This window comes from Ostrinia nubilalis, chromosome 16 (genome assembly GCF_963855985.1).
Source record: "Ostrinia nubilalis chromosome 16, ilOstNubi1.1, whole genome shotgun sequence".
Taxonomy (NCBI): domain Eukaryota; kingdom Metazoa; phylum Arthropoda; class Insecta; order Lepidoptera; family Crambidae; genus Ostrinia; species Ostrinia nubilalis.
In genome coordinates, this window is record NC_087103.1 from 8,733,710 (window position 1) to 8,747,662 (window position 13,953).

The 13,953-nt window shown below is 35.1% G+C and overlaps 2 protein-coding genes across 2 annotated transcripts in view; one reads left to right on the forward strand and one right to left on the reverse strand.

The window, feature by feature from the left end:
* Positions 1 to 7,274, forward strand: part of LOC135079349 (protein giant-lens) — a 30,217-nt gene extending 22,943 nt beyond the window's left edge. Inside the window, exons 2-4 of the mRNA XM_063973989.1 lie at positions 916 to 1,040; positions 1,506 to 1,773; positions 5,544 to 7,274. Of these exons, the coding sequence (XP_063830059.1) occupies positions 916 to 1,040; positions 1,506 to 1,773; positions 5,544 to 5,792 (642 nt within the window). The 3' untranslated portion in view covers positions 5,793 to 7,274. The remainder of the gene's footprint in view (positions 1 to 915; positions 1,041 to 1,505; positions 1,774 to 5,543) is intronic.
* Positions 1 to 13,953, reverse strand: part of LOC135079345 (elongation factor-like GTPase 1) — a 198,466-nt gene that overhangs the window by 53,319 nt on the left and 131,194 nt on the right. The gene's annotated exons all lie outside the window — the stretch shown is intronic.

Here is a 13,953-nt window from a genome sequence, read left to right on the forward strand (position 1 = left end):
TATAACTTCGTTACGTCAAAGATATTGCAAAAGTATTCATTTAAATTACGTCATCGGATACTTAATGTATTGCCTACAGCAACTTTTTGCAAAGTGCCTCAGTTATAACTATAAAGTAATCAGTCGCTCTATGAAAAAACAATCAGCAGCTGTAACGGAATTGTATGGAAAACTTACTGTGTACCAGCCGTTTAATTCAACTTCCTAAAATAGTGACTTGATACACAAGTAATAGGTACGAGTTGTAGGTACGACCGAAGGAAATTACAGCGATATAAAAGTTCCGCAATTAATGTTGTTGCTTCACATAGGATATTCGTAATTATTTTATGATAGGTACTTGGGATATAATCGCAAACTTTACTAGTCAGAACAAATATCTATGACGGATATCGTTATGTGTGACATTATTTTAATGCCTTTAAATAATTCCATCTTCCGATGGGAATGTCAGATGAAAATTTAATGAAATATTTTTTTTTGGCTTTCGCGGTTGGCGTTTAGCCACAACACAACACAACGGTAGGGATAAGATTTGGAGCAGAAGATTCTATTGCTTTGCAAGATAGCATAATTTTTGTGGTAGCAGGATAAAGTTGCCTAATCCAATAGAAAAAGACGTATTTTTATAAAAGGAGTAGCTTGGTTTATGGCAGAAATCGGAGGAAAGGCCTGAATGGAATTATTATTCTTACCATCATAAAATTAAACACTGTTTTCTGCCGCTAACTTTGATGGAAACAAAAACCTACGTAACTTTTTAAAATTCGAACGTTTTATTTTTAAAACTACTTTATTAACATTTTGCTTTTCCTAACTTTGTTCGATTGAAACAAAAGACTACGTACATTTTCAAATTTCGAACGTTTTATTTTTAAAACCATATCAATAACCTTGTGGTTTCTCCTATTCCAGGTGTCCGAGGAGGATCTCCCTGATTGCAGGGCGAGACAGGTCTGCAGTAAGGTGGACTTGTACGACGCGAGGCAGCCCTGGATCGAGAGGAAATGCCGCTGTTTGGGGCATAGACCTTGTTCTAGGTAAGCTTTTAATTGAAAATACTTTCTACGCCAACTTAATAATACTTATCACAATATCTAGTTTTATCTCTTAGGTACCTACCCTAAAACCCTGACTCCATTTTTTCGTTTTGCTACTTAAGAATTAGAATCACACTTTCAAAAGTTTTTTAAAGATTACTTTGCATTACTTATATTAAAGAAGGACATATTTTACTAAAACTAGCGATTTAGGAGTCTGATATACTTCTGGAGCAAATATACGAGTATGTTCTACATATTGCCCTCGAAACAGAAACTTGTATGTGATTCATTGGGCATGACATGTTAACCAGTTAAAAATTAATACTTGACCTTGCAGTAGAAACTCTACATCTCTACCAAAATCCTCTTTAAATAGATTTTTAGTTTGTAACCGCATTTTATACCTATTTTTATATAAATTAAAGAAATCCATCGAAATAACCAATATTTTTGTCATTCCAGCGAGCTCACCGCCGACGACAATCACACATTAGCAGACAAGACAACATTATACAAAACGTGCGAGCCCGTGAAACGTCTGCCCAAATGCCGCTACTTCAAGGAGGCTGCGTGGACCATCTTCTCTTTCCCTGATAGCAACGCCACCCAGCAGATCGTCAACTGTCACTGCCCCAGAAACTCCGTGACGTATTTGCTGAAGAAGCTTCCGTACACGACACCTACCGGCGAGCAAGGGAACCAGTACCAGTTCGCGTGTTCGCCGCAAAGCGTAAGTGTTGTAGTTCGGTCTTGCGCCGCTTGGTGGCGCTTAGTTAAGGCTTTTGTAGGTTGAATTTTTAGTTTGGTCTTGATCCATTACATAGCTTTTGCAATGGCATTTAAATTTTGTATTGAGTAGCGAAGCGAAGTAAAATTGGAATTTTGGTACACTTCACAATATGGTAAAATTTTCTCATAACAAATCAAAGTCTATTCAAGGTTTTTTTTCTGAGCTAGACGAATACTTTGTAAAATTGACACACTGAATTGAAATGAAAGTATTGCTTGAAACAATTTAAGAGCCATTTTACATTTTCGTGCGAATTTCTAAGATTTTGAAAGCATGAATTACTATCTTAAGCAACACCCAGAGTTTATTTAATAACTGCGAAAGATAGGTCAATCTTTGGTGTTGACCATTAATGAAACGGATTTACTAAAACTCTTTTGCTTAATTCTCAGTGCCCCATCTCCCACAACCATTTTACGGAAAAATTGCCGCAGACTCTATTTCAAAGTCCTGTATCTATTATTTATGCTCATATAACAAGCTTAAAAATATATAGTATTCATCGGACATATATTCTTGTAGTACATTAATGAAATAGATTCTTGAATTTCATTACCATTATTGAGTAAAGTCTAAAAATAATTTGGCAAATTTGAAGATTAACGTCACATTTTGATCGTAGTTTTTGGTTTAAAAACACATCAATAACTGCAAAAAAAGTATCCCAAAATAAAGAATATTCATTGTAGAATTGATTTCTACAGTTATTGTTTAAATATTATTAACCACTTTGTCAAAATATTGATGTGAATATCAGTATAAATTACAATGCGCAAGCCGACATCGATTAGTATGGCGCGAGCGCCCGTCAAGGCAGGACCTGTGTCATTTTTCCCGCCATGACGTTTACGTGCGTTCGTGTCGTGAAGCGGTGATTTATACGGCAACCAAATACATTTGATACTATGCCTAGAGGTCCCTGTTTCCAGTCGGCCGTTTGGTGTAGTGGTTTGTAACGGACTAATATGCCGAGAGGTCCCGGGTTCGATTCCCGGCCGAGCAGAAATTGAAATGATGAATTTTAATTTATTTGACGGGTCATCATTATGTATGTATTTAATTTAATTAATAAATTATATAAAAGTATGTAAGTGGTATATCCATTAAGTTAGCACCCTTAACACAAGCACATTAGATGCTTACTTTGGGACTAGATGTCGTTGTGAAATTGTCCAAAGATTTGTTTATTTATTTATCCGCTTTGAGTTTTGTTTCGTGAAGAAGAAAAAGAAGCGTTTTGTTTCGAGAGGAAAGTTTTGTTTAGAATAGATTAACAATTATTTGCATAAAATATGGTACATGTTGTTAAATCTATACTAATAAAAGAGGAAAGATTTCATTATTTGTTTGTTTGGAGGAAATAGGCTCCGAAAAAAAATTCTTTCGCGATTAGAATCCTAAATTTTTTCTATGTAGGATATAAAATATTTTCAAAAACTTTAGTCCAAAATCTTCGATAAATTGGACGTTTAATAAATAAATTAGATAACATATTCATATTTTTTTTGTTTCCAGTACGATTTAATTACTAGTTTTTCAGAAATTCTATGATTTAACTAAAGTGTTTATATATTTTTATGCATAACACCGGTCAACAAAAAAAAATTGCATAACACCGGTCAACAAAAAAAAAATTTTTTTTTGCGCATGGATTTTACTTAATATATTCTGTTTATACATATAAGCAAATTTATATAAAAAGTGCGATTACAAATCGAAAATATTTGCTTTTTAAAGAGTTATAGCGATTTGAATTTTCCATCTTCATAATAGAATATCTTTAAAGATACACGTCACATTCTCATTGGGATATATTTATAGATAATTATGGGGGCTTATTCGCAAGAACAAGGGGTACGCTTTCATCAAAATATAGTGGGATTTGAGAGACGACGTTACCAAGGCCAGTAAACTGAAAGCATGATAGGGTTAGATTTTTATGAGAAAAATCTTCTATGGAACATTACAGGAAATTAGAACTTTTCATTTTTAATAAATATTTGGACTCTATTTTAAATTTTCTCTTGTGAGAATGAATCTTAAATGGATGTTTGGTATGTTTTAATAATTAGAAAGAATAAAAGAAAGAAAGAAAAAAATATATTTAGCAACAAATTAAACCATCTCTATGTTCATGTTTCATACATTCATTGATATGATATTTTCTGTTTTTGGGCATCTCCCTTTAGTTTCTGTGATCTGTGCTTGCTTCGAAGTTGATATCAATTAAATATTCCTTAGTGCTTTTGATTTAAATATTTTTTTTATTTTGACACGTGTTTGAAAAATCAAGATCAGATTGCAATAAAATAACAAGTGAAAACGTAACATTGCATTGTATTGTCGATGATACTGAATAAACATTTTTTCTTTCTTTCTTTCTTTCTTTCAACTCGCAATGTCTCAATATTGATGAGGAGATTCTATTGAAAAGTCTGTATTCATTCCTAGGATTCCCCTAAAACCATCAAATTCAAGAGAATTCAAGAGAGTGCAGTTTCCCATCTCATGCTCAGGGGCCACGGTTTAAAATAACGTGGTTGCATAGAGCCTACAACGGGCAACGTGTGCTGCTCTACTAATTTTCGATACAAAAGCAAGTGTTGGCGCCCTCACGACTTTAGCGGAGTGCCTTATGGTAGCAGGAGTAGACTTAAGGGAAATCTATGCTTCTCCGATGGCCACTTGTATGTAGCATGCTCCAGAGGATAGGGATGGATAAGCGTCGCTGTCGCTGGCGACAGGGTCTTTGATTCAAGGTTCATGGCGTAGGTCTCAGGCAAAATGAAATCCACTCGTAGAAATAAGAAACTCAGTGTATTCACGTGAATAATTACACACAGCACTAGAGTCGTATCGGAACTGAGTGAACCAACGGTTTTGAATAGGAACGTCCGACCCGAGTGATAGTTGAACACAGACTGCCTAATACTGCTGTACTGTACTGTAAAGTTTCATCAAACTCTCTTCAGCAGTTTTTGCGTGAAAGAGTAACAAACATCCAGACATCCACACAAACTTTCGTATTTATAATATTAGTAAGACTAGTAAGATGAATTATTTTAGTTATTTGTTGAATAATAATATTATTATTTATTTATTTATTTCTTAGCTCTGTCTGATAATGGATCTGGAGAATATACAATTGCAATTGGAACTCCATTGCAACTCCGTAACAAAACAATAGAACCCTATGGTGATTGGGCTTGTGTGATTCGCCTTGACGAATACTTTAACCCTAAATGATATCCAGGGTCCGATGATGGAGCTGTAAGGGGGCAATTTTTTTTCCACTATGTGACTGTCTTTATTTTGTACTTAATATATATTTTACTTAATATACCTATTCGTGTTTCAATATTAATCGAAATATAAAAATCTTTAAAGGACTAAATAAACTTTAACTATTAAAATTTTAAATTAATTTATCAAGTTTTAATACCTTATTCTACCTTAAAATTAATAACTTATTAAGTCTTAATACGGTCACGGCTCAAGATTTTTTTGTCCATTTCGGCGTTCTTTTTACTCTTTTTACGTTGCGTTGACAGTTCGTACCTAAATTCGCGCGGAATATTTTTGTGAAATGGCTCTTAAACGGAAATTTATGAGAGTAATTAATGTCGTTCTTTTTTCATTCAATAAATTTTTTTGGTTCAATTAGTGAATTCGCTAGCAATATTATTAATGAGAACATTATTCCTCCACAGAGATTACGCTGCTCCCGCAAAGAACCGTGCAAGCTCTTCAGCGCTAGGAGGCGCCACGAGCAAATAGACGAGGTGAATGCCAACACCATCTGCCAATGCCCCAGGGACCACATATGCCCCAAGCACCACACCGAGGTCGGGGTCTTAGCTGGGGTCACGTACGCCGCCGAGGACATCCGCACGTACCACGGTTACTGCATGCCAGAACCGCCCCCAGACGTATACAGATTCGTTGGCGATAAGGACTGAGTTCGCTTAGTTTCATCAGGACATTTCAATCAGTGAGAACAAACTTTAGACGAGATGCATTTTTTTAAATTTAAATTATGAAGTTGCCGGTGATTTTTGAATGTGAAAATACGTAGTAGTTAGACCTTGTCTGCGCTACTCAAAGGCTTTGATAGCAATATCGATTTATTTTGCTCATTACCTGTTTAGTACAAAAACAAATCAGCACGTTAAAGATTGTTAGGTATGTAAAATTAATTTGTTAACATGAGTTCCGAGCGATCAAAGATTGAACTAATTTAGTTAGAGCTCTATTGGAACGACACTCATGTTTGAATATAAACTCAAGACTACATTCTTCACGATTGTTCTAAATAAAAAATAAAAAATAAATAGGTACATACTGAAATTCAACAAATCATAGGCTTTATCTCTATTCAAGTGTGAGTGTCGTTTCGTAGTACAATCCTATGTATATTTAAAAGGCTAGAGACAGATCAGTTTGAGTTTACCGTGACAGCAATGCTTAAGTGACAGTTCCTGAAGTGCTGATTATTGAGTGGTGTCATAGTAAACACAGATTCCTTACAATTACCAACAATTGTCTCTAGCTTTACAAAATCCACGCTGTAAATACCCTAAAAATAACGGTATTGCGTTATTTCTGTTGCACTGTAAATATTATTAGTTAAGCGATCATTCCAAACGTTTTAGATTAAATTATTTTTTCATATTTTAATTATTTACTTGCCATAATTACGTAGTTTGTTGCGTTTGTTCCGAGTCTTCCAATGCAGTCACGGAGACATTTTTTGTTCATTGTTTTGTTTATGTTAACAATTTGTATAATAATATTTGTTAAACTTAGACGTGGTAAGATGTAAACGCAATGTAAACGATTGTTAGGATAGTTTTTTAAATATTTGACATCGTTCTTCCTCTTTTATTGGATGTCATAGGTTATTAAGATATTAAATAAATGTTATTTTATTAAAACTGGACGGAGAATTAATATTTTAATAATTAACATTATGTACAAACGTTTTCAATGGCTATTTAATTAAAATGATAGGTAATTGTAGTTTTTCACCTCATAGGCTTACCTGCAAGGATTATTGAATTTATTGATAGTCACTGTATTGAATTATAGCAGAAATGGCCTACCTCAATATATCAAAACTTTTTCACAATTAGTATTGACTTGACAAGCTTAATTTTATTACTTGACTGTCTTAGGTCTCATATGAGAAAAATATTTCATAATAATAGTCATACATCAAATGTTGTTATATTGAGATACGCCACATTGTAGTGGTCTGTAGTAATTCTAAAATATTGGATTACAAAAGGTTTTATAAACGAAGGGAGTTTTTATGATAATGACAGTGTAACTATGTAAATAGATAAGAAAGCATGTTGATTTTTATTATAATACCCATTATGGGGTATGTCTTCCTTATTTGTTTTATGTAAAGCTATTTTAAGTTAAATTATTAAAAAGAAGAATGAATAAATGTTTCGATATCATACCCGTATTTTATTCATAGTTAAACAATAAACAAGGTACAATACAATTGTAAGTCCCAATGCAGAGACTTTTTTCAGTTAGTGATTTGGGTTTTTATAGCTCAAGTTCTATTATAATTTTGTGCTTTAGGTCTGATGATCTCTCAAAATAGAGATGACCAAATATGACTATTCCCACCTCTCGTTCCCACCGCTGCAACTCCTGTGTAGCCAAGATCAAGCTGTAGACCGCCAATAAAAAACCAACCAATGAAGGTCAAGTTTGTCCCGGGGGAAAGTTAACAGTCACCAAAGTTTACTCTTTTAAGACCGTTTATCAGACATTTAGTGAATAGTTGAGCCTAATGAGAGTCCATGCACTTGAAAACTGACACCTTCTATATTCTTCTGATTAAATGCCGATTCCAAGTCAGTCAGCTACTTCCGAGACCGACGTTTACAAAAATCAAAATCTAAAATATTTATTCAATTTAGACCACAAGTGGCACTTATGAAACTTACAGGAGTGACAGTCAAGACAAGACACAAACGATCTACACCAGTTTTACTCATGCATGCATACATGCAAAGCTCATGAGGTTAACCTCAATGAAGTATATTAATATTTATTTATTTTTTATTTATTTATACTTCAGCACACAAAGTAACAAATGCACTGTGGCGGACTTAATGCCGGATGGCATTCTCTGCCAGTCAACCACGGGTCATGCAGAAAGAGTAAGGCGGTGCAAAAAATTTTCATTTTTGATAATAAACCTACTTACATAAGATTACATAGAATAAATAACATAATACAAATAAATACAATAGACATACACATAAATACATAAACATAATAATATTATAGATGTACACATCACTCATGTCTGAGATAGCGAGAAAATGGAGAAAAAAAGGTCATTCCTTGAAATGTTTGCACAGAGCCTTTTTGAAAGTAAATTTGGAAGAAGGTTTGCGTAATTTGGCCGGAAGCACAGAATAAGTAATAGTACAGGTACAGAAGGATTACTCCGCAAGACGATTTAAATAAATGCGAGTCTTGCTACGACGCGATACAGTGGAATTCAGCTCGCACAGCACTACGTACCTACAATTTTATTCACCTACAAGTTTTGTCTCTTTCTATCGCGTGCCTCTGAACTCTTCTTACGCTGTTAGGGTTGCTGTCTAGTGAAAAAATAATTAATCTACTTATTTGTAATGAAGTACGTATGTAGGTAAGTATGCATTCATTATGGAAAACCTTGGGAGAGGCCTTTGTCCAGCAGTGGACGTCATTTGGCTGAAACGAACGAACGCATTCTGAGCAGTAGTAATAGTAGATTAGGTTCCTATACTATCCTAAGAATTATTGATTACCTACATGGCCAACATACCTTTCAGCATCTTTGTGAAGCGAAAAAAAAAGATAAATCCGGTAGATTTCTTTTCGAATTTAAACACCCGAACGCCGCACAATATTTCTTTCTCTTTATGTCCATTTTTAAATAATACTTCGATCATAGAATTATAATCATACTACAACGCACGCCAACGTCCTGACGGGCGCGCGCGTGACACTCGACTGATATAATACCCGCCGGCGGCGGGGCGCTTCGCTGTCAGTGTTGCCAACGAAGTATCAAGCTCCCCACCAGAATTGACCTCTAAAATCACCAGAAATCCACTAATAAAAATCGCACCATCGTAAAAATCGCTAAATTTTCCACTATTTTTTTGTCTGGCATTATAAAATAATTAAAAACGTATTAAAAATTTCCCTACTTTCGGGAAAATCGCCTTCACTGTCTACACTCCCCAACAAAATTGACACTAATGACATAAGATTTTTGCCTCACTCTTGACGAAGCGTTTGTATGAAGACTATCCATGTAGGTTTTATTAATCTAAGCCACCAACACAATGAGCGCGAACGAAAATTGCGACTTTAGGAAAGGGAACTCAGGGAATCCCCGATAATAATTTATTGTCATTTTTCTTAGGTCTCTTTACTCGCTAGCTCGAACAGTGTTGCCTGCACGATGAAATTAAACTCCAAAAACGATACGAGTGGACCATATAATCGTTGTTCCAATGTTTAAGAAAAAAAATCCTTAATTCTTAAATTCCACTAGATAAATCCACTAGCCACTAAAACCCATATTTGTCCGCTAGTAGGTAAGTCAAAACCACCAGATTTAGTGGAAAATCCACTAAGTTGGCAACACTGTTCGCTGTAGGTAATTATCGGATGTACCGCGCGGAGTGAGCCAGGCCTGCCGGAAGGCCGTTCCAGAGCCGTACAGCGGAGACTAAGAAAGAGTTGGACATGAAGCCAGTGCTATGATGAGGGGTGGCAAGCTGAAGAGACTGACTAGAGCGAAGATTTCTATTGTGTGTGAGTGGAGTGGAGGTACTGAAATTTATCTTTTAAATAAGATGGAGAGTCATGATTAAAGAGAATTGAATGAAGCATACAAAGTGAACGAAGATATCTACGCTGTCTGATGGGAAGCCAACCAAGCTGCGAGCGAAAAGGTGAGATGTGGTCAAACTTGCGGAGACCGAAGATAAATCTGATGCAGTTGTTCAAGAGGCGGTCCAGCTTGTTTAAAAGTTCCTGTGAGATGTCCGTACAGCATACATCACCATAGTCGAGGATAGGCAGGATCAGAGACTGAGCAAGTTAATATACCTAAGTACTTCATTTCTGGACCTCATAAAACAAGACAGATCTTGAAACCTGCTAGGGCGGGGCTGAGCTTAATAAGCTCGCGTTAAAATTGGGGCTTGCCTTAGCATTCTAGAATGTGGGAATGTGGGAAATCTTAACTGCGTGTTTAACACATACACCGTTTTACTTCAATAATGTTAAATCATGTTATAATAAAATTCAAAGTGTACAAGAAAGTCATTACAAAAACAGATGCATTTTACGGTATGAAGGATAAGTACTATAATGATGTCCATGTAACAACATGTAATGTAATGTTCTATACCTTTATTGCTTATAAGTAGAAAATAACATTACTGGTTTCGAGGGCTTTAAAAGTTTTTGTGCTGGTATTAATATCGGCGGGAAACAAAGATGAAAGTTTAGAAATATTTTATTAACACCACACTATCTTTCACACATTATCACTGTAATTAAGGCTTTTTTTATTCCTGTCTGACAGAATAATATTAAAGAGAAACTCAGAAATCAACATAGGGCATTTCATGCGACGGGTTTTGTAAAAACCTCAATGTATGTCGTATTGATCCAAGATACATTTTCAGTAGGTAGATATTCTAAATTGCATATTTCGGGAATCTATACACCTAATTTTATGGTACATAATTACATATTGTATAATTGACTGTTACATTGTATGACATACAGATGCTTCAAAACGAGAGTATATTATCAGAGTGCTCCATTAAGGAAAATACCAATTAGAAAGAACAGAAATCGCAATTCCAATTCGGCTAATCATGAAAATAATAATGCTCATACATTATTATTTTCATGATTAGCCGAATTGGAACTTAACCCCCTTTTAAAAATCAACGCGCAGCCGATTGAGAGGGTCTGGACAGCAAGAAACCTGGGTGTTACTTTTGACGCTGGTCTTCGCTTTGAGGATCATGTCAATGCATTGGCTAGGAATTGCTTATATAAGCTGAAGACTCTGTACAGGATTCGTGATGAGCTCAGTCAGGATCTTAGATTAAAACTCACCGAAACGCTTGTTCTCTCCAAGTTGAACTATTGCCTTCCAGTCTTTGGGCCATGTTTGTTGGAGCGCTCTAATCGAGTTTTGCAGCGTGTCCAAAACGCATGCATAAGGTTTTCCATGCATGTCCCGCCTAGGACGCATGTTACACCGTTCATCAACCAAGCCAACTTGCTCAATATGAAATCCCGACGCGACCTGCACTTTGCCTGTTTGCTTTTTGGAGTTGTGAACAGCGGGGCTCCTGAATATCTTTTTGGGAAGCTTAATTGGAAACACTCGGACTCAGTTTATAACACTCGTGGTAGATCTTGGAGGCTCTCCATACCACAGCACAAAACTGCTGCTTTTAGAGGAAGTTTTAGGTACCTGGCTACGAAGTGCTGGAATAACCTTCCACCACCCATTAGGCAAGCTATAACCAAGTTTACTTTTAAAAGTAAACTTAAAAAGCACATACTGGCATTCCAAAAAATCTCTAATGGCCAGGTATAGTCGACCCCTCTAATTTGACATTATTTATAATACTGACCTGCTAATCCTATTCCTGATATCTAATTTACATAATTTAATATATCATTTTGACATTAAACTAATTTTCACTTTTTATTTATTTAATTTTTCTTTATCATTTATCATTTGTGTTTTAATGCCCTTGCGAATTGCTGCGGCGATTACCGCCGCTCTCCACTTTCGTCGGCCGCCGTCTGAAAATCAGCGTCCAGGCATTAGCTTGTGACACATGCTGAGACGGAGACCTTTTGCTGCCGCAACTCTGCTCACATTTCATAACATTTCTCATTGTTATTTATTTTATTTTTTTGAATGTGCATGTTAAATATTGTATTATGTTATTTTGTTGAACTATGTATGTGACTTTGTGTGCAGCAAATAAATGCTTACTTACTTACTTACTTACTTACTTACATATTCCTCAAGCAGTCAAGGTAATTTTGAACCTAAATAGATTGATTGACCTAGATTTTCAGGACAAGATTCTTAAATATGATATCTAAAATGCGTAGATCCATCCAATTAGAAAAAGCTGTCAAATGTCATTGAAAGAGACGGAATATTCCTGAATAGCAATTTCACGGTTCAAATTGGAGCAATAAAATCCAAAACCGTGCTGATTAAATTCATCAGTGTTAATTATAGTACGGGGGCGCAGTGACAAACACAATACAGTGGAATTAGCGCGAATCTTGTTATAGACTAGGGGACCGGTATTAAGATACGCTTACAAAATATGTACGGTTTGTTTTTATTTTGGTTAATTATTTACGAGAAGTAATTTAGGTAATATCATCATTACATTATTTAAATTTTACAGGCTATATTTATATTTTTATGCAATCAATGCAAAGGGTTTATCGATTCGTGCATATCAAAGTGTTTCGAGAAGTTGATAAATTTCTTTTCTGCTCAACCCAAAGGTAAACTGGTCGAGAATGCTTTGGTCATTAGTGCATTAAGTTCGCCTTATGTACAAATTTATTTTGGCATTAAAGTTTAAATAATAAATAAAATAAATCGTAAGCATCTTCGAACGACTTGCTCCAATTGTCCTATAAATTGTATGTAATGTCTTGTATCGTCGATCGATATCATCAGCGCATTGTTTAAGTAAAAAAGCATTTATATTATTATAGTTTTCTATAAATGTATCATTATAATCTCTTCACAGAATCGTCATTTAGACTAGCTCTCAGTCTATCGAGAGCAGGCCCGCTGCGTGTGTATCAAATCAGAGATTACGATATAATAACGTAACGAACGAACTAGAAAAACTTGGCGATCCGTTCATTTGAGACGTCATTCAGTTTTTACGATTGCACTGCGGACGATGGCGTATAGATTTTTTTCACCTGCCGACAGTTGATGGGTTACAACTTATAATACTTTTTCTTGGTGGAAAAAGGCGGGAACGCAACTTGCAACTTTGTCGGAACCGTAGCGGTTCATTCCCACGTTTTGGATCGAGTACAGTTTCGAGATTAACGCCCGTATTCACAAACATTACTATGAGGTCTCACAGTGCGCGTGGACGCACAGGATAACACACGAACCAATCACAGAGCTCTATTCAACGCTGTGCGTTCGATTTGCTGTTTCACTTAAGCAAGCATCGTTTGTGAATACGGGCGACAGTGTAAATGCGTCAGTCAGCTTCCGCCCATAGGTATAAATAATTATGGTGTATAAATTATGTAATATTTTAAGTTGCTGATAGTTTACTTACATTAATTAACCACTACGGTACGGTCGAGACGTCCTAGGTATCCCCAGATATTCACCAAGATTCTACAATGGAACTGGTAAGACAAAATGCAGTTGTGTTACACATTTTTCGTTATTTTTTGTCAATTTGCAAGTAAGTACAAGTAAATTACTCTCGACAAGTAAAGAAATGACTAAACAAAACGAATTCAAATCTAATTAAGTTAATTAATGTTTGAGAATATGTAATATGGCGTCACAATAATTACAATTGGCCAGTTACATTAGTTTACCACTAAAAATTACATCATTTCTACTGCCAAATCAAGGTAATTTTTTTTTCAGCAGTTGTCAGCTAATTAGATGTTGAATTTTTTTTAGATCATGTCATGTTCTAAATGCTTGTTATTTATTTGTCAGAGTCATTTTCAGTCTGTAATAAATTGGTCAGAAATATTGATCAATATTTTACGATTAGTAATAACTTACGTCATTTACGCGGATGACTATTTTTCTTATTCAATCTTCGAAGTTAAGTAATCATATTTTAGAAGTAATTATTACTGAAATATAATATGTACCTAAGTATTTATCGTGTTTATTTTGGATCATTCAATATACAGCTGTATTTACAATCATAACAATCAAAAATTTACGCTACATTAATAACTACGTAATTTTTTAATTGTTTATTGATTTTGCTTGTTTGTTTTTTTTTTGTTTTCTTATAGCTTTAGGTA